Source organism: Eptatretus burgeri, chromosome 6 (genome assembly GCF_056783735.1).
Source record: "Eptatretus burgeri isolate ZD-2024b chromosome 6, Ebu_testis_v1, whole genome shotgun sequence".
In the NCBI taxonomy this organism is placed as follows: Eukaryota; Metazoa; Chordata; class Myxini; order Myxiniformes; family Myxinidae; genus Eptatretus; species Eptatretus burgeri.
The window spans coordinates 107,976,936-107,997,680 of NC_140966.1; the positions used below are offsets into that span (position 1 = coordinate 107,976,936).

At 45.3% G+C, this 20,745-nt stretch overlaps 2 protein-coding genes across 5 annotated transcripts in view; both read right to left on the reverse strand.

Moving 5' to 3' along the window:
* APAF1 (apoptotic peptidase activating factor 1) overlaps nt 1-20,745 on the reverse strand; it is a 515,858-nt gene that overhangs the window by 9,501 nt on the left and 485,612 nt on the right. The window lies entirely within an intron of this gene.
* Nucleotides 5,026-20,745, reverse strand: part of LOC147025561 (uncharacterized) — a 17,373-nt gene continuing 1,653 nt past the window's right edge. Inside the window, exons 2-10 of the mRNA XM_085886649.1 lie at nt 19,149-19,277; nt 17,913-18,621; nt 13,655-13,695; nt 13,288-13,362; nt 12,625-12,747; nt 12,422-12,505; nt 12,052-12,227; nt 11,805-11,895; nt 5,026-6,865 (exon numbers count right to left, since the gene is read on the reverse strand). Of these exons, the coding sequence (XP_085742775.1) occupies nt 6,777-6,865; nt 11,805-11,895; nt 12,052-12,227; nt 12,422-12,505; nt 12,625-12,747; nt 13,288-13,362; nt 13,655-13,695; nt 17,913-18,621; nt 19,149-19,277 (1,517 nt within the window). The 3' untranslated portion in view covers nt 5,026-6,776. The remainder of the gene's footprint in view (nt 6,866-11,804; nt 11,896-12,051; nt 12,228-12,421; nt 12,506-12,624; nt 12,748-13,287; nt 13,363-13,654; nt 13,696-17,912; nt 18,622-19,148; nt 19,278-20,745) is intronic.

Sequence of the window (20,745 nt, forward strand, 5' to 3'; positions counted from 1 at the left end):
CATGAAACATGCATGAACATGTCAAATGCACGAAATATGTTGAGGTAGACAATGCTGACCACTTGTTTTAAGATTTACGGGCTCCGACCATTGCCAGAAGAGAAGCAGTAGCATGTCCATAGTCGAGTGACCGTGATGGAATCCAATTTAGGCTCAGAGATCAAGCTTTTTGATAGGAGGGAAGATGACATTCACAGTGATGATGGATTCCATGTCCTTACTTATAATAAGGAAACAAACCTCCTGCTTTATATTTGATTTCATTTATCTTTGCAGCCTTTTTGTGAATGGAAGGGACGTTGGCTGCCTTTCAGGCAGACAGGAAGTTAAGTGGCCAAATGTGAAGGACAGGGTGAAGAGAGGAGACAGATGAGAAAGAAGAGCAGCAAAGCAGAATTGGAGAACATGGACACTGATACCGTATCTGCCCATCATCGAAGCAGGGTTGAGGTCGAGGCTGGACAGAACTTTCACTTCCTTCTTGGGTGTGAAGGATTCTGAGTGAGGAAGGTGGTGGGTACACGTGGATAAGATGGAGACAGAGCAGGATTGCTTTGGGTACACGAGATATTAAGGCAAATCAAGATTGCGAACAAGGCAAAGGAAATGCAGTTTTACTTTTATTTCGATGGATATGTATCTTCCATGAACCTTAAAGATTAATCCATATTTGTCTTTACTGTCCAATTGCATCCGATGTAAGCTAAGTTGAGTGTTCTTTGGGGGCTGACACCATGCAAAGCTGAGTGTGAGGACAACACGTGAGCTTGCATGATATAATACTCAATACTTGGCTGCGTTATGCTGCATTTGTTCCATTGTCTCTTCAAATATGATGAAAAGTGCCATCCTGGTGCAGTCTGGGGTGGGTGCTTTTGTTCGAGTTGGGAAAGATGGCTTTTAGCATTTGCATTTAGTTTTTGCATTTAGTGCATTTGCATTTTGCATTTTGCAAAACTAAATGCAAATGTTTGCATATGCAAACATATGCATTTCGTTTTTGGATATCAACGATCTTCTGAAAAAGGATAGATCAATCCTTTCATGATGAAAATGACAGATTGCATTTCATACAGTGTAGCACCTCGCATTGCTCTGCAAACTCTTTGCTTACAGCATTGAAGGACACATGGCTTACTAATTTTCACTTCTCTCATAACCAACATAGGCTAACCCCCACTTTAGCAGGGAAAATGGCCTTAAAATGCTTGTTGTGTGGTTGTGTTGTCATAACCAACACGATGCTCTCATCTGGAGTGCCCCAAGGCAGTGCCCAGTCCTGTTTGGAATCTTCATCAACAATCTCTCTGACCCTCTGGAAAATCCTCTTTATCTATTTCATGATGACTCCACCCTCTGCCGTGTGACATCCCTCATCTTCCAGGCAGGCAGGCTGCAGCCTCTTCCCTCTCTTCAGACCTTGATATAATCACGAGCTCGTCAACGTTTTTGGAATGCCATCTTCCTGTCGGTGGGATCGAATACTTCATGGCATATGACGTAGGGATGTTACAGCAGAAGGTGGAGACATCAGCAAAGAGATAAAGAGGATTTCACCCTCTCCCCAATCCGTACGCATGATCTTTTCTCCCCTCATTAGCCCTCCCCACTCCCACCTCTTCCTTTCCAGGTTGTGTTTTCTCTGTTCTCACTCTCCCTCTTTTTACCCTGTGCATGCGGAGCGAAAAGTGGGGTCAAGAAATTGGTTCACTTCTGTCTACAAACGTCAGTTTATGATCGAGGAACAACTTTATTTGAATTGAATGTTTTATTTTGAACATGAATCTGAAAACAAACCTGCAGTTTAACAGTACTCTGGCTCTGAATTTGTCCCGATCGCACCTGCACAGAGAGGAGTGAGAATTTTTCTACTCTGTCCGGAAGTCAAACAGAATGGAAAATCATTTCAAACAGGAAACTTACTGCTTTTAAGGACGTCACAAAGGACACAAACCCCAGGCACAAATAACTCATGTGACGTGTTCGATAAGTTGGTGTAAAAAGACACTACGTCAACGGCGGTAAACTTCCAAAAAAAAGTTTTTTTTAACAACTTTTAAAATAGTTATTTTATTTACGTTGAATTATATACTTGAACACTGTGGAACACAAATCACATTTTCAGAACTTTCAAAACCCTTCCATTTAGTTGTACTTGGACAAAATATTACGGCTTTTTATGTAATCAGGACCAATCAAATTTTCCGCTTGTCCACTCCACCCATGTCCTTGTTTCTCAACACAGCGTGGGATAATGTATTCTATGACCTCTCTAGTTAGGTTTTTGTTCCATTTCTATTTCCTCTTAATTTTTTCCTTTCCTCCTCTTGCTGTGTTTGGCCTCGTATCCAGCTTTTTACCCCTTGTGTGTGTGTGTTTTTTTTTCTTTCCTCCCTCTCCTTTTGATCTCATCAATCCCCGAGCCCAGTGTGCCTGCAAGTGTCCCTCTGTACTTGTATCCCTCCACCTTGATGTTGGTGTTCCCCTCCTTCCCCCTTTCCGCCATGTTCTTCGTGTTCTGTTATGTTCTGGTCCGCTCTGTGTTCTCGATCTTCCAAGAGCCTCGACTTTGGATAGAAAAATAAAGATCACTGGGTGCTGCTACCCTGGCTAACATTAGTGGGATATATTTTTTCTACTGCCATGGGAACCACCCTCCTTCATTCCTTTTATGGTCTTGAACGGAAGAGCAAACAGCATATAAAGTTGCTTCCATTCACTGCCCGTTCGTGCTGATGATGTCATGCACACCCTAATGGCATGTCATGTAATGCACATGGGTAAGACTGACATGTTTACAATGGGCCCCGACACGGGACTTGCAAAATCAAAACTCGAGGTTTTTTTTTTTTTTACTTCTTTCTCTCAATGATTCTAATCAATGGATGTGATTGTCGATCTGGAATAAATTTAGTTCATGGTGAGATGTGCAACGTAGGCCATGCTGAGTGAAACGCATTTTCAAGGTGCGTCTCATCCATGAATCTCATACGCATGTGGTTCATGGAAGAGATGGCAATGGGATGGCAACAGCAGAAAGGATTTCGTCATTTTATTGCCAATTAAAAATAATGAATTTATATACTTATTACATTTAGGTTAACTTAATAAAAAAAATCATCATCATGTACCATGGCCATTGCAGAGTTTAACATCCGTCCGAGGGATGGCACACACATTGGTGAATTACAATGCCTGTGAAACGCCGGGATGACAGTGATGACAGTTTATAGCTGGGTATGGATTCAAACCCAGGTTCGACAGATTTAGAGGCGAGGATGTGTACCTCTATCTCGACCATCATGCCAGCTCAATTAAAACAATATTTGATGTAATTCCATGTGGTTTCACCGAAACCAAGTTAAGATATCGGAAGAGGAATGTTAGAGGGGATGGGAGTGGGGTGGGAAAGGGGGTGTCCTTGTGCAAACAAAATTTATCGCAAACAGTGAAAAGCAAAGAGAGAATTTGAACAAAGGAGTTGGGTGGGTGGGAGGAAAACCGATACGAAAAAGAATTCTTTCATCCAGCCCTAAGAACAAACTGCTGAGCTCGCTGTGGCATTTCTTTGGTAAACACTCATCTCTCTATCTGATGCCAGTTGGGATGAATCTGGTGAGATGTTTTGCATGATTAATCTAAATGTGCCCTTCTTTGGGTTTTTGTATAAGTTGTAAATAAAACAAAACGTAAGCAATGTTTATTATACACCATGTAACAGATAGGTGGTGTATGCTATTCTTTATCACATCCTGGGGTAACCTTGCAATGTGATACGGTGTTCCTATCATTGAAGAAAAAGCTTTTAGGGTTTGAATATCTTTCGTCAGGGTTGTGTACTTGCTCCCACACTTTTCAGCACTTGTATGGACTGGATTCTAGGGAGGATGTCGGAGAGATCAAGCTGTGGTGTATCGTTTGGGAATATCAAGATCTCTGACCTTGATTTCGCAGATGATGCAGTCATTTTTCCGGAGACTTTAGACATCCGTTTGGGGGCCCTCGAGGTGCTGAATGAAGAGTCGGAGCCGCTGGAATTACAGGTTTCCTGGGTCAAAACTAAGATCCAGGCCTTCAATGATATCTTGGATGCTGCTGTCCTGTCTGTGCCTGTTTGTGGTGAGGATGTTATGGTCGTGGAGAGATTCACTTCCCTTGGCAGTGATATTGTTACGAATTTGGAAGTTTACTGCACTCAACATACAGGTCCTATAGCTCAGTTATATCGATAACTAAATGTGGATACATAGCTCCCTTTTCCCTTGTCTAATGGGTAATTAAATGTTCCTGCGCTGTGGAGTTATTTTGATAGTCAGGGTTTCCTTTTATTTTTACATCACCAATGATGACAACAACGCGAACGATAACAACAACACCAACGAAAACCCTCTGCTCCCAGCATTCTCCGCACGCTCGCTTGGGCACTCCAAGAAATGGAATGCGACAACCCCCACCCACCGTTTGCTTGGTGGCGCGCCAAGTAGGGGAAAGGTCAAGCCCCCACCCACCGTTCGCTTGGCGGTGCGCCAAGTCGGGGAAAGGTCAGGCCCCACCCTTCGATTCGCTTGGGCACTCCAAGAAATGGAATGCGACAGCCCCCACCGATGGCGAACGAGCCATGCTGGAAGCGAGTCGTGCCCAAGAGGGATAAAAAGGGAATGGGGAGACAGAAATTGGTTCTTGTTCCTTGGTTCCTGGGTGGTGGTTGGAGTTTGTGGTTGGTTGGCTGAGTCTACTCGGGCGGGTTTGGAAGGATCAGCGCCTCGTCTTCACCAGCGCATGTTCTGGAGCGCGAGAGGATCCGCCGGAACTCGGGAGGCTGATCGTGGCTCGCCGGTATCTGGATTCAGCTCGCCCTCGCTGGTGCCCGGTCCGAATCAGCTCGAAGACCACACGAGGTGGACAGGTCCGAGGCAGGTTCTGGTCTTCAGTTCGCCTCTCCATCCGAGCTGGAGGCCTTAATAAAGACCACTGTGGGTCCGATTCTTTTAGGTGTGTGTGTGTGTGTGTGTGTGTGTGTGTGTGTGTGTGTGTGTGTGTGTGTGTGTGTGTGTGTGTGTGTGTGTGTGTGTGTGTGTGTGTGTGTGTGTGTGTGTGTGTCACCAGTCTGCTAAGTAATGAATTGTTAAGTGCCTTGCTGTACATACGTGCTTATCAATATTCGGATAACTCTGCCCTTACGTGCTCCCCTCATTTCCCTATCGTTTAATAAATATCCTCATTTGTGAAATGTATCAGCTCGTTCGTGTCCTTTCCTCCATTGGCTTAGCGTGCTGCATGTTGGAAAATTAGCAAGGCCGTTGTGCCACTGTAAAGGGGACATTTGGACCGACGGGACTTTGGTAACTGTCCGCTCGGGTCACACACGGTTCGAGTACGCTAGCGGCTCGTACCGTACGGGTGCCGTCGAGGGTGTGGAGACTTGGTAAGTCGCCACGTGGATATCTAGGTATTTTGAAAATTGGCAAATAACCCTGTATCACGTGGTAGAAATATTGACGCTTCACAGTCCGAAAAGGGACCCGTATTCTTTGGAGTTTTCTGAAGAAGTACGATCTAAATTCCGGGTGATCGGCGCAGTCGACTGTTCGGCTCCATGTAGCGGTCGTGCTCGTCGCCGACGCCCAACACGCAACAATATTCATGTCTCTGCTGGCTGTGAGTCAGAGGTCAACAGACATCTGGGTCGGGCCTGGGAGTCATGGATTCACTGGATAATGGGGTGTGGCACTGCCAGTACCTGTGCGGGAGGACAAAAGTCCAAGTCTTCAGGTCCTTGGTGCTTCCAGTCTTGCTCTATGGATGTGAGACTGACTCTGACCAAGGATCTGAGATAGAGACTCATCTGAGATGGATCTGAGATAGATTCCTTTGGTACCAGGTCTCTTCGGAGAATCCTTGGCTATCGCTGGTTGGACTTTGTATCCAACGAGCGGTTGCCGAGAGAGACTCAAATTAGATTTGTTACCTGCATAGTCCGTGATCATCAGCTGCGGCTGAATGGACATGTGGCTCGTTTTCCTGACGCTGATCCTGCTCACCAGATTCTCTCAGTGAGGGAGCCTCGTAAGTGGAGGAGGCCAATGGGCCGACCACGTGCCTCGTGGTTGCAGCAGATCGATCGGCATCTCAAGGAGATGGGGTTGGGCCAGGCATCTCCCTGGGGGATGGCCAGATGGAGGCCCCTGGAGTACCGGCGAAAAGTGGACGCAGGGACACGCTGCTCTGGCCCATGCTCTCATACCTGACCTGACTACATACTTTACATTCACATTTATGCAAAATTTAATTCCGAAAGTCAAAACTTTCTCAATGGTGGTTCAGTCCTCTGAGGGGTCTTAGAAACTGTGGAACAATTAAAAATTGGGGATGTGGAGGGGTGGGGGGAGGGGTGAGTCAAATTAAGAACAATTGATTTAAACAGAATAATGACAAACCAGATGCTGTGAAAGTGACAAACATTTTAAAACAATCAGAACTGTCTTGAACAAGCCGAACATTCCTCGTATGTCCATCCTGAAGAGTCCATTTAAAAACGTTTTTTAAATTTCCATTAAAACTTCGAAGAATTTCAAAAAAAAAAAAAGATAAACATTTCATTATTGAAAAGACAAACCACCACTTACGAGGTCCTCGCTCAAGCCTACGGAGTACGGACGGGGTGGGTGGAACGGAACTTCGGATTCAGTACAGTTAAGATAATGTCCCATTTTAAAAAATTCAGTAATAAAGGAAGAGGATGCTTGGAGAAGAGCGACGGAATTGGACGATGGTTTTCACTCATCCAAAATCAGGTGATTTTTGATCTGTAAGAAGCACAATCTGGCCTCGGCTTGCCCGATGTTCTTCATGTTGTAGACATTGCCTGCGGCACATGGGAAGGGATGGTTGTCGTGACTTCACAAAGAAATGCGAGGAAGTTCACCGTTGGACCAATACACTTTCACCAATTGGTCGCAAGCAATGGGGCACGTGATATAATTACAACACCTCTTGCGACTCGAGCTCACTTGTGGCCATCTGTCTCTGTCTGTCTCTCTGTCTGTCTCTCTCTCTCTCTCTCTCTCTCTCTCTCTCTCTCTCTCTCTCTCTCTCTCTCTCTCTCTCTCTCTGTCTGTCTCTCTCTCTCTCTCTCTCTCTCTCTCTCTCTCTCTCTCTCTCTCTCTCTCTCTCTCTCTCTCATGTCCCATTCTTTTCAGAGTGTCGGTGCCACCGAAGCAGCTTCCTGAACAACGATCATACTGGGTGGTTTGTCATTGCCTTCCCAGCAGTAGTTCGGGCTGGCGATAGCTCGCCTGCTCTTTGAGAAGGACAATGGAATCTTTTAACGTCCACTAACTCATGCTGGCAGACGTAGTCCCGTTTAACACCCATCCCAGGGACGGCGCACACACTGATGAATCACCCTGCCTGTGAAACACCAGAATAACATTTCATAGCTCAGTCTGGATTCAAACCAAGGCTACGAGGCTTAGAGGTGAGTGTCCTGCCAGCCCAAATGGCCATAATAATGGGACCGCCATAAAAAATGAAAGTTAAAATTTAATTAAAAACAATCCATGTCATTACAGTCTTCAGGGAAACACGATTTTCCAATCCAATCACACATTGGTGTCTGGAGAGAGAGAGAGAGCGAGAGAGCGAGAGAGCGAGAGAGCGAGCGAGAGAGCGAGAGAGAGAGAGAGCGAGAGAGCGAGAGAGCGAGAGAGCGAGAGAGCGAGAGAGCGAGAGAGCGAGAGAGCGAGAGAGCGAGAGAGCGAGAGAGCGAGAGAGCGAGAGAGCGAGAGAGAGAGACCCTTTTGTATGTTTGTAGGTATATAATAAGACCCTGACGACATCCGCGAGGATACGTTCCTGAAAATACTGTGAATGTCAGGGCATTTTTTAATTGCGGAAAAGGGAGAGAAGTTAGTTATTTATTTATTTATTAACATTGTCTAGGCTCGTGGAAGAGCTGTGACAGAACAAATCAGGACACAACATAACAAAGGACACAACATAACAAAGGGAACAACAACAGCAGGTCAGGTCAGGTATGGGACCATGCGCCAGAGCAGCGCGTCGCTGTGTCCACTTTCCGCCGGTACTCCAGGGACCTCCGTCTGGCCATCCCACAGGCAGATGCCTGGCTCATCCCCATCTCTTTGAGATGCCGATCAACCTGCTGCAACCACGAGGGACATGGTCGGCCCATTGGCCTCCTCCACTCACGAGACTCCCTCGCTGAGAGAATCTGGTGAGCAGGATCAGCGTCAGGAAAACGAACCACATGTCCATACAGCCGCAGCTGACGTTCACAGACTATGCAGGTAACAAATCTCATTTGAGTCTCTCTCAGCAACCGCTCGTTGGACACAAAGTCCGACCAGCGGTAGCCAAGGATCCTCCGAAGAGACCTGGTACCAAAGGAATTAAGTCTCCGTCTCAGATCCTCAGTCAGAGTCCAAGTCTCACATCCATTGAGCAAGACTGGAAGCACCAAGGACCTGAAGACTCGGACTTTCGTCCTCCTGCACAGATACCGGCAGCGCCACACCCCATTATCCAGTGAATCCATGACTCCCCAGACCCGACCCAGATGTCGAAATTGACCTCTGACTCACAGCCGGCAGAGACATGAATATCACTGCCAAGGTAAGTGAATCTCTCCACAACCTCAACATCCTCACCATAAACGGGCACAGACAGGACAGCGGCATCCAAGATGTCATTGAAAGCCTGGATCTTAGTTTTGACCCAGGAAACCCGTAATCCCAGCGGCTCCGACTCCTCATTCAGCACCTCGAAGGCCCCCAAAAGGATATCTAAAGTCTCCGCAAAGATGACTGCATCATCTGCAAAATCAAGGTCAGAGATCTTGACATTCCCAAACAATGCACCGCAGCTTGATCTCTCCGACATCCTCCCTAGAATCCAGTCCATACAAGTGCTGAAAAGTGTGGGGGGCAGTACACACCCCTGCAGAACTCCAGTAACAACTGGAAATAAGTCAGAGATGGTACCACCACATCTCACAGCACTCTCAGTTTCAGAGTGGAGTTCAGACATCAGATCGATCAGTTTTGGTTGCACCCCATGAAGACCAAGAATCCTCCAGAGGGCGCCCCGATTCACTGAATCGAACGCTTTACAGAGATCAACATAGGCTGCAAGCAGCCCCTGCCGAAACTCTCGTCTGTGTTCAGTAAGGACCCGAAGAGCAAGGATACGGTCAATCGTTGACCTCTTTGCTCTAAAGACTGACTGCTCTGGATGCTGGTGCTCAAGAAAATGGTGGCGAACCCTATCAAGAATTATCCGAGCAAAGACCTTGCCCTGCACTGAGAGCAGTGTCACCCCTCGGTAGTTGTTGCAGTCTTGGCGATCACCTTTCCCTTTCCAGAGAGGGACAACAAAGCCCCTCTTCCAGTCAGTTGGGATGATGCCTGTGTTCCAGGCAGAGCACAGAACTGCATGCAACGACATGAGTGCAGCATTTCCACCAGCCTTGAGAAGTTCAGCATGGATGCCACAGATCCCTGGAGCTTTACCCCATTTCAACCGGTTCACCGCAGCCTGTGTTTTCACAAGCGAAGGTGGACCACAATTGATTGGAGAGTCAGCAACCAGAATTGAAACACCCCTGACGTCCAATTCGACAGCTGGTGGATCAGCCTGGTACAACCGCTCAAAGTAACCGGTCCAAGGGACGCAGGTAAGGGAGAACGCAGAGGGTGGACAATATGGATACACAAGGAAAATTTTGGGAGGGGTGCAGGGTGGTTTAACTGGTGTAGAAAAGATCATGATTTTGGATGGGGGATGACTTGAGATGGTGGTGAACAGCTGTCTTGAAGACCTGGAGGGAGGAATGAGATTGATGAGAATGTGGAAGGTGGTTCCACAGGTGGGAAAAGAGAGGAATAAATGAGTGGAGGTAGAAAGTGGTTCTGGATTTGGGCAGTTTCATGAGAAGGGGGTTGATGGTGGACCATGTGCATCCTGCAGATATCTGAGGGGGACAAAGCATGGAGAGAGAGCAGAGGTGCAAGTCCAGAAATGAGGCAAAAGAGACAGCTCACCGACGTGTTGGCAATGGCAAAGTGATAGGTCCATAGACTCAGCTTCATTGCGAGAGATTCCAATTATCTTGAAAGCATTTGTTTCCATGGCATCAAGCTGAGCAAGATGTGAGGCAAGGGAGCCAGCCCAGAGGGGAGAGCAGTACTCCATCAAGCTGTGGATGAAAGCCTTGTAGGTGGATAGGAGCTCAGGTGTGCCAAGGAAGGACTTTGCACGACAAAGGATGTTCACCCGGTGTCTGGCTTTGGAGGCCAACTTTGAAATGTAGCTTTTCCAAGAGAGATCATGGCTGAAAGTGAGACCCAAGAGTTTGAGTGATTGAACCTCTTCAAAAGGGTTGGTGAGAAAGCAGATGGGAAGACTTGCGGTACGGTCCTTTCAGAAAGAGCGTGAGTGTAGGATTTCTCAGGATCGAAAGACGTCTTCCAAGTGTTTGAGCAGTTTGCGATTTTGTCAAGGTCTAAGGAGAGGCAAGAGGCTGCTGCCTGTGTTAGAAGGATGAGAGATGACAGCAGAGAGTGAAGTAATCAGCAAAGAGATGGATGATTTTCCAGAGTCAGTGGTATCATTGATGAAGATGAGGAATAACATGGGGCCTAAAACAGTGCCTTGTGGGACTCCAACCTTGACAAGGAGAGGAGATGAAAGGGTTTCATTGAGAGAGACAAGTTGGCTATGAGAGGATAGGAAGTCAGTAATCCAAGAGTGGAGTTGGTCTTGAATTCCATCGGCAGTTTGGAGAGCAAGGCAGGATTCCAGATCATTGAAAGTTTGATATATGTGCAGAGTGACGGCCCTGATCTCACGTCTTATATTGAGGGCCTCCAGAGAGTTGAAGCAGCACGTCTAAGGTAGAGTGACCAGGTCTGAATCCGAATTGATGATCTGAGATGAGGCTGTTGGAGAAAAGGAATGATTTTATGTCAACTGTGATGATGGATTCAATGAACTCGCTGATGATTGTTAAAGTACAGCAAGATAATTGGGAAAAACTGCAAATACACGAAGCGCGAATGTAGAAGCAGGCCACACTTTATGATCCGTGAACACGTGGGGTCCGCGAACACAGAATAGCGGGGTCAGACAGGACTGCAAAACTGGAGGTTCTTGGAAGTATTCTGACAAGTGATTTGTGTACTCGTCTTCAAGTATATAATTAAATTAAAATAAAGATTGTAAAAGTCGTATTAATAAATTAATTCCGGGTTTTTACCACCATTTTCCGCAATGGCGATGACACCGCCCTCTCGAACACGTGACAATAGTTTTTCGTCCTTGTTGTTTGTATCCTTTATGACATCCTGAGAAACAGGAAGTTTCATATTTGGGATGATTTTGAATTTTGTTTGACCGTCAGGCAGACGGAGTAAAAATATTATCTCGATCCTCTCCGCGCACGTGCGATCAGGACGAATTCAAGGCCAAAGTATGTTAAAAGGAAAGACTGGCGTTCCTGATCAACTTCAAAATATAACATTTAATTTGAATAAATGGATCGTCGATCACAAACTGGCATGACAGATGGACGGACGGACACGAACCAATTGCTTAACCCCGCTTGTCGCTCAGCGTGCTCGGAGTAATGATTTATTTTGTCATCACGTCTCAATTAATAGATTTCCTGATGGACTCATACTTTCGCACCTCACTGTACGTGTGTTGTTGATGGAGCACGTTTCATTTCCAACAGTAGGTGATGCTGTGGGGCCAAAATGACAGGTGATGCTGCTGGATTTGCTCACCTGCCGGAACGAAGAAAGTGTCTCCCAACTTTAACACGTACGACGTCTCGAGGATTGTGACGTACAGCATCCCTTGAAGGATGTGGAACCACTAAGGAGCGGAAAGGTGTACACATCAGCATTTGCGCATCATTAAAACATGGTCCAGCTTTTTACTTTGAATCATTTCTACCTGAGACCCATTCCCCATCCCCCTGGCCATCCCCCAACAAACTCTGCTCCAAACCCCCAAACCTTTCCAACGTACCATGGTATTATTCTTGACGGACTGCAGTCCCTTTTCCTTCATTGGAGGAATCTTTAACAACCCGCTGGCAAAATTGGGAAAGCTGAAGATGTGGCAGATGCCGAGGTTGTCATGCGGATCCATTGGGTTTCCGTCAGGCCCCAGGTGCAGGCACATCTCAGAAGTCCTGACACAATCTGCGTAACAAATCGACACACGGGTTTCCCGTATGTTGTGATTAAATGGAACCCAATCTGTGGCAAACTCACCATTTTTATAGTTTTAAAATAGTTTGAGGTTCATGCGATCAGTGCGTGTCGTCTTACAAAGTGACTGCTTTTCGTCAGTTGAGTTTAACATGTGCTTTGAGGTGATGCTTCTCAATGCTTACCAACATGGACCAACACTGGTGTGCCAATCATAGGATTGACAGTGTCCACATCAGGGCGTTGGACCATGTTGACGAAGAGATCACCTGAAGGGAAATACAAGATGGCGCTTTCATTAGACATTCGTGACATCACAGCGACTCTCAAAGGAACTCAACATTCGCGTCATCGTGATGTCACACGAGGGCACGTCCCAGGCTCGTACCCTGTTGAGCGGCATCACCGCCTTGATCAACATTGCTTGCACACTTTCGGCCTTTGGATCTTGATCTTCTGATCTTTTTGACTTGGTTCTTCGGTGAGACGATGCTCTGCATTGAGAACCCCTCTGGGTGACAAGTATAAGGAAAGATGGAAGATATGACAGGATTGTCTGCATTACATTTAGTTCAATAACCTAAAGGATCGGTGATTGCACCGTCTGAAGCAACATCTGAAGTTTCACCTCACCAGTTTTAACAACATCCGAAGTTTCACCGAACCGGTTTTAACAACATCCGAAGTTTCACCGAACTGGTTTCAACAACATCCGAAGTTTCACCGAACCCATTTCAGCAACATCCGAAGTTTCACCGAACCCGTTTCAACAACATCCGAAGTTTCACCGAACCGGTTTTAACAACATCCGAAGTTTCACCCAACCGGTTTTAACAACATCCGAAGTTTCACCGAACCAGTTTCAACAACATCCGAAATTTTGTTTTCAGCTCAGCAATGACTGCCGGATGACGATGCCAAAGCGACTTTGTTCCACCAGTCATCGTCCATGTTATGATATTTCTGATTAACTTATGATAACTTTGTTCACTGGCCTCTAAGCAGGATCATGTAGGACACATCAATATATTTGTTGAAGTGTAAAACTTGCCTTTGTTTTGTGCATGAAGCTGATGTTGGCTGGAACCCGCACACTCGTCTTCCGATGAAAAATATAATTGTACCGCTGAATGTGAACAGAAGAAAAATAATAACAAACGACGGACGAAAGCAAGAGACGTGAATACAAGTTTGCACATTCCAAATCCATCAGGCAATGACGGTAAAACTAAGGTCCGGGTTCAAAAGGACATTTCAGCGAGATAGAGACAGGGTAATCACAAACCAAACACTCATGAAAAATTGCCAAAAAAAATTGGGACAAGGAACGAAATGGCAAAATGACGACCCCACGAGGCAGGACATCATTTTAGCTCTTCAAAACCAAAGTGCATGCGTTTCGAGTAGTGGAGAAATACCAGGCCGCTTGGGGTTATGCCGTGGTCCAGGGCTGCTTGTCCTGCAGCATGCACAACAGGGTGATAAAGGGTAAAATAAATAAATGTTACTCAAGGACAGGGCACCGACACTTTTCCCAAGACAAAAAGTAAATAATTGAAGTCATTCAGAAGAGCTTTCAGCCATTTCAACTCAGAGAAAGCTGACTGGTGGATGGTCACGTCGATTATAATACAATAACAAGGGGTAAACACTGACACCACGACAATCCATTTCCTGGTCTTTGTTTCCTTCCATAATTGCCTGAAAAGGGATTTGCGATTTCAGCACACTTGCATCCGTTGTGAGCTGAAGATTGTTACGTGGGGGTGGTGCTGTGTAAAGTATGTAGGGATTAAGGATACTTTCTCCCAGAATGTGATTGCCCCCCTGTAACCTTTTTCCTATGTTTTTGCATTTACAAGACCGCCGATAAAAAGGAATCACGTTCTTTAAACAACAATAATCGAGCCGATCGTTCCAAGCAGGCAAAAACCCCGCCTCCAGGAATGACAACTCGCAAACCACGCCCCTGGGGTGGATGATGGATGAGCGTGAGGTCAGAGGGTTCGGGGGAGAGTATAGTGGTGTGAGGTATGTGATTGGAGATAAAAAGATCTGGCTCGCTGGATTCCCCTCGACATGGTGAAGAAGGCTGCATGATACTCATGTTCGTGCTGAGGTGAGCTTTTTCGCTTGCTGGAGCAAAACGCAAACCATTTGACTGATCGGCTGAGTCACCATATTGTAAGTTTATGAGAGGGAGAGTAGAAGAGAAGAAGAGCATGCCACGTGGCCTTATTACAGGGCCTCAGAAATCCTCTCGTCGTATGGTCGAGGAGGAAGGTGGGCGATCGTGGTGAACGGACGTGGCGCAACAGAGGAACGGTCGGCATATTCGCTCGTAAAAAGAAGCTGCACGGCGGTTTCTGAGCCCTGGTGTTGAATACGACCACACAAATACTTCGCGCACGTTTCCCGCCCAGAGAGCGTTTTGGCACCATTTTCGGGTGCGGTTTGACGCGCAGTGACTACGCGGTTTTGACGACGCCGGGTCCAAAAAGGATCACCTCTGGACGAAACTCAGTGCCAGAATAAAGGTGGGATTTTTATTTTGTTTCATCTTTTCCCCTTGTCTGTTTTAGTAACCGTGTGTCGAGGCGCCTCGACTTTAGGCCGTAGATGACCTCACGTTTCATTACCTCATGCTTTGATTTATTTTCATTATTAAGCTTTGACTTATTCCTCTTGTGAATGCTTGATTTATGTTCATTAAACCCCCTATTTATTAAGACTGCTTGTATCTGTCTATTCATTGTGGGTTGGAGTATAAACCCGTGTGCTTCCGTCTGGTACGTGCTTTGCCGCCTACCGTCCCACATGCGCCTTAATCTCCAGGGAACTCAGCTGTTCATCATCACCATTTGAAAGCCTTTATCCCTGAGCAGGGCTCAGCTTTTTGCGGGCTCCAATCATGGTACCCTTTCTTGTGGCAATATTTTTACGGCCGGATGCCCTTCCTGACGCCAACCCTTTTGTCGCCAGGGATAATTACCAGTATACTGGTGCTCATTTCGCCGACCTTCATAGGATGACAGGCTGAGTCAACCCCCCTGATGCTAACTCAGCAGCCAGCGGGGCTCAAACTCAGGACCCCAAGCCACACCATACTCATGAACTCGGCTGTTCACCTCCAAGGGAAATAGTTTGGCTCTCCGTCCGGGTGGGTCTTAACCGGCATGGACACAACACAAACATGTTCATGTGTTGTTGTGTCCATGCTTTGTTTAATTCACCGTGTCAGTTCTGAAGGGGTGTGCGTCATCCAAGTAATATGGGCTCTCTCAAATAAATGGTCATGTAATGTGTGGTGAAGTTTAAATTTCCTCCATTGAACAGTTTTCGATGTATGCTCTTAACACCAGAACTGCCACTTTATAACTGCTGGCAGTGATGACCGGGTACCAAGAAGTCCCCTTTGATCGGACACCTGACTCATTATGTCCTCTTTATTCAGTTGAATTCAGAATGGGATAAAAAAAATTAAATTCAAATCAAATGAAAGACTAAATAAAATCGAAACTGCACTGGAGTCGTTAGAAGGAACAAGCAAAAAGCAAAGATGAAGTCATCAGGAGGAACCTGGATAGGACTCAGGTTTCAGCTGCTACTCCACTACTCTCAAACCCATCCAGGCACCGCCAAGCAAGCCTTATTGAAAAAAAAAAATCAAAAAGAACCAGATTAAAGAAATTAAATAATTCTGGCTGCCAGACCATGTGTCCGGTCAGGTTGAAATTTAAAACATCTATTCCCCATCAGTACTGGATCATAATATTGAAGGTTCACGTCGACTGATGCAGCACTTCAGGAGGAATAAAAAAAAATTAAGATCTTCGTTCAATCCAAAATGGCTGCTGCAGACCATGTGACCTATTAATGATTTGTTGACACCCTGGTATCCCCAAGGCTAGTAGACCATGTGTGCCGAGTTTTGGATTGGACCTGGTAAGCCGTTCTGGAGATGAAGGTTTTGAAGTTTTTGTTTTCAATCCATATTGGCTGCCGAACCACGTGACCCATGACATTATGACTTTACACTCTGCCTCTAAATGGATAGGGGATTACATTTGTGAAGTTTCGTGTTAATTGGGTAATGTGCGTTTTACAATCCAATATGGCTGCCAAACCATGTGACCTATCAATTATTCGTAAACACACTGGCGTTGGCATCTGTCCCAAAGCTTGGGGAACTTGGGTGAAGTTTCCCATCAATTTGTACAATTCTGGAGAAGAAGATTTCGAAGGTTTTCGAGTAAATCCAATATGGCTGCCAAACCATGTGACCGATGACATCAGTGGGGAACTATTTGAAAAGTTTCGCCTCGTTCTGTTCAGCCGTTTTGGAGAAGATTTTTGAAAGTTTGATATATATATATATATATATATATATATATATATTTATATATATATATATATATATATATATATATATATATATATATATATATATATATATATATATATATATATATATATATATATATATATATATATATATATATATGGTTGCAGAACCACACAACCGATGACATCATCAAAATTTTCTGTCAACAAATTTATCCCCCAATGACCGCCAAAAATGTTCATACTGATCGGATGTAGTGTTCCACATATGCAATTATGACGTCATTAAAAAAAGAAATCACTTGTTTCAATTATTTCCATGGAGTGGTTTCGGAGATACAGAGGTTCAAAGTTTCTCCTTTTTTCCAACATGGCTGCTACACCGCATGGCCTATGACGTCATAACTATCTTTAAGACATTCTCCATGAGTAGTCACACCGATGGTGAAAATTTTGTGTGAGGGTTTGGGTTTGGGTTCAGGTTAGCTGTTGGGGTCCGGGTTAGCTGTTGGGGTCCGGGTTAGCTGTTGGGGTCCGGGTTAGCTGTTGGGGTCCGGGTTAGCTGTTGGGGTCCGGGTTAGCTGTTGGGGTCCGGGTTAGCTGTTGGGGTCCGGGTTAGCTGTTGGGGTCCGGGTTAGCAGTTGGGGTTCGGGTTAGCTGTTGGGGTTGCGGGTTAGTGATCGGGTTAGCTGTTAGCGTTTGGGTTAGTGTTTGGGTTAGTGTTAGCAGTTGCGGAGAAAATAAAGCTGTTAGGGTTGGGGTTAGAGTTAGGGTTAGACACGTCAGTACGAAACTGATTTCTGAACACCGATTTTTGCTTCGCGCGTGTGGGGTAATAACAGGAAATCAACAAAATTGAGCACATAATGCAGATCCTCACAAGGGTACATAGATCGAAGATCTGAGAATGAACGATCTAGATTAAAGTAGATCTGTGAGCAGAATGACACACTCGCTGATACAAAGATCAATTATAATAGATTCTCCCCTCACTTCAGAGATGGTGAGACAAAAAAAAATTGGAGGTCTTTTAAAGTGAAAAATCACCTAAAAATGATCGGATCTTCACCATAATCAAATCAACTCTTCCGTGTTACATGCCCAACGCGCCCACCAAGTTTCGTCAAATCTGTCCTCAACTTGAGATATCTTGTTCACAAGAAAGACAGACAGACAGGGATGACAACATAACCTCCATCCACCTTCAGTGGCGGAGGTAACCAGGATGAAGGAACATTTTCATGACATGCAAACAAAAACATGAAAAGCAAAGAGAAGAAAAAAAATCTTAAGAGTGTGTAGGGAATGCCTTGTTCTGTCATCTTTACTCACTCAGACTCCAAAATGTGATTTTCATCCATGGACGTGGAACTGGTATTTGAGAAATACATCTCTTCTCCCTCTTGCTCTTCAAACACCTTTGCAGAGCCCGCCTTCTGTTGCCTTTGATTGCATCGGGGATTAAACGCTTCTCGGCCTTTGTCCACAGAACACTTGTACGGTTTCTCCCCCGTGTGAGTTGGTGTGTGTGTTTTCAAGGTTGATAACTGACTAAAACCCTTCGAACACACAGAACACTTGTACGGTTTCTCCCCAGTGTGAGTTCGTGTGTGTTTATTCAAGTGTGACAATTGACTAAAATCCTTAGAACACACAGAACACTTGTACGGTTTCTCCCCAGTGTGAGTTCGTGTGTGTTTTTTCAAGTTTGAAGAGTGACTAAAACCCTTCGAACACACAGAACACTTGTACGGTTTCTCCCCAGTGTGAGTTTGTGTGTGTTTTTTCAAGTTTGAAGACTGACTAAAACCCTTCGAACACACAGAACACTTGTACGGTTTCTCCCCAGTGTGAGTTTGTGTGTGTTTTTTCAAGTTTGAAGACTGACTAAAACCCTTAGAACACACAGAACACTTGTACGGTTTCTCCCCAGTGTGAGTTCGTTTGTTGTTTTCCCGTTGATTGGAATGGTGATTGAAATGATCATCTTTGTTGAAGAACTGTGCAGAGTTGGTCAAAGAAAGGGTTTTCATTTGTTTCTCTGCAAAGTAAAAAGGAACCGCCATAACAAGTGAGGTCATGATGTGGTTACTGCAAAGAATTGTGGGATATAATCAATGTCAGGTTAATTCAACGTGGGGACACGAAAGATTTAAAGTAAAAACAACATGGGGGACATGTAAAGGAAAGAGAAATCGATGTTGCGAGTTTTCCATGTTTGACGACCAATAACCGACCAGCAGATAAACTGAGATGATCATTGCAAAACAAAACAAGAACAAGAGCAATCAAAGATCACAGACCCTTGCCAGGACTTATTTTGTGTGGCGTTTGTGTTTTTTTGTCGCACAGACACTCAAACCGCTGGCCACAGGGCAAGGATCGATGTACATACAAACGAAGAAATAACTAATTCTGGGGAATCCTCCATGTACATGAATGTTCTCCCCAGAGGTACATTTCCAAAACCGTAACACTATTACAACTAACAAAGTTAAAAGTGAAACATGAAAAAGCACATGAGAAATAAAAAAAAAAAACAACCATTAGGTATTCGTAGTTACATACCTGTCCACTTGTTTACACCTGACTCTTGTTCATCTCTGTGTACCTCATGAGATGATGCAGATCCAAAACTAACGGGACCCTCTGGGATTGACATTTCTGAATCAAAGGGCCGGAGTAGCTTTCGTGCACCTGCAAGAGTGAAGGATGGAATGTGAAACTTACACACACACACACACACACACACACACACACACACACACACACACACACACACACACACACACACACACAAACACACAAACACACAAACACACAAACACACAAACACACAAACACACAAACACACAAACACACAAACAAACACATCATCGTGGAAGTGGCCATTGAGCTGAGACACGTATTCAAATTGCGTCAGGAAAGCCTCTGGACTCCCTGACCCATGAAAATGTAGTAAGGGGATGACACCGTTTTAAAAACTCTTCTCCCCGATCCTTCAATATCCAAGCTGTTCCATATCCTCTTTCTGCCATTGATTTATGGCCTCATGCCTGGTGTTGGCTAATGATTAGAGTGGTGGGCTTTGGGTCCTCGGGTCCTGAGTTCAAATCCTACTCAGCTGTTGAATTAATCCTACCAGGTGGGGTTAACTCGACCTGTCATCCTTCCGAGGTCAGCAAAATGAGTGCCAGCATGCTGGCATACTGTGTCGGAGTGGCGACCCGTCCAGGATTGTGCCCAATAGCCAAGGAGACTGCTTAAGCAGCACCAATGCTTCGCAAAGAGTATGGTCCCAATCTCCTCCTCCTCCTCCTTTATGGCCTCCATTTCCTCGTTAAATTCTTATATTTGTGGACCCAATTTCTTCTTCCAACTTTTCTCCCATTCTGACCGCCTGGATTTGACTGACCCTCTTCTAATTTTCCCAATATTTCTTTCCTCTTTGACTGAAATCCTTTCTGCCGTTTTTGTTTCCATTTCCCAAAATTGAGCCACCAATTCAGTCTAAAATTCTCCCAGTCCGTACTCCCTTCGGAGCTCTTCCTCTTCCTCCACTTCCCCAACTCGTACACCTCTAGTTCCTGTGTTATTCCCTTCTTAATTTCGTTCATTTCATCAGTAATGCCTTATTTTTCCCCCTTCAATTTTTCCTTCCAATTGTCCATTTATTTCTTTCATTTCATTCATCTTGTTTTCCATTCCATTCCATTCATTTTTCCCATCAATTCTTTCGTTTGCTCACTCATTGTTTTAACATGACCTGGAGAGTCATTGCACCCGCTCCTTGCGTCTCATCACTGTGGAGTAGGAGGGACTGACGCTTGAGATGGAGGAGACTCCCATCCTCTCATGATTAATCAATTCTCAACCCTGACTCGCTTCCTTCAATAGGATCACCATCTTGTACAATCGACATTTCATGCTCGTCCGCCATTTCACACGCACGTTTAATCTCCCCAGACGAAAATTATTGACCTCCGCCATCGAAGATGGACGAAGGTTACTGTTTTCACCCGTTTGTTTGTTTGTGAACAGTATTACGGAAAAACTCCTCGACGGATTTCGACGAAACTTGGTGGGGGGGATTAGGTATGGTCCAAGGATCATGCCATTAGATTTTGGACTTGGTCCAAAGTCCAATATGGCCGCTATGGCGGTC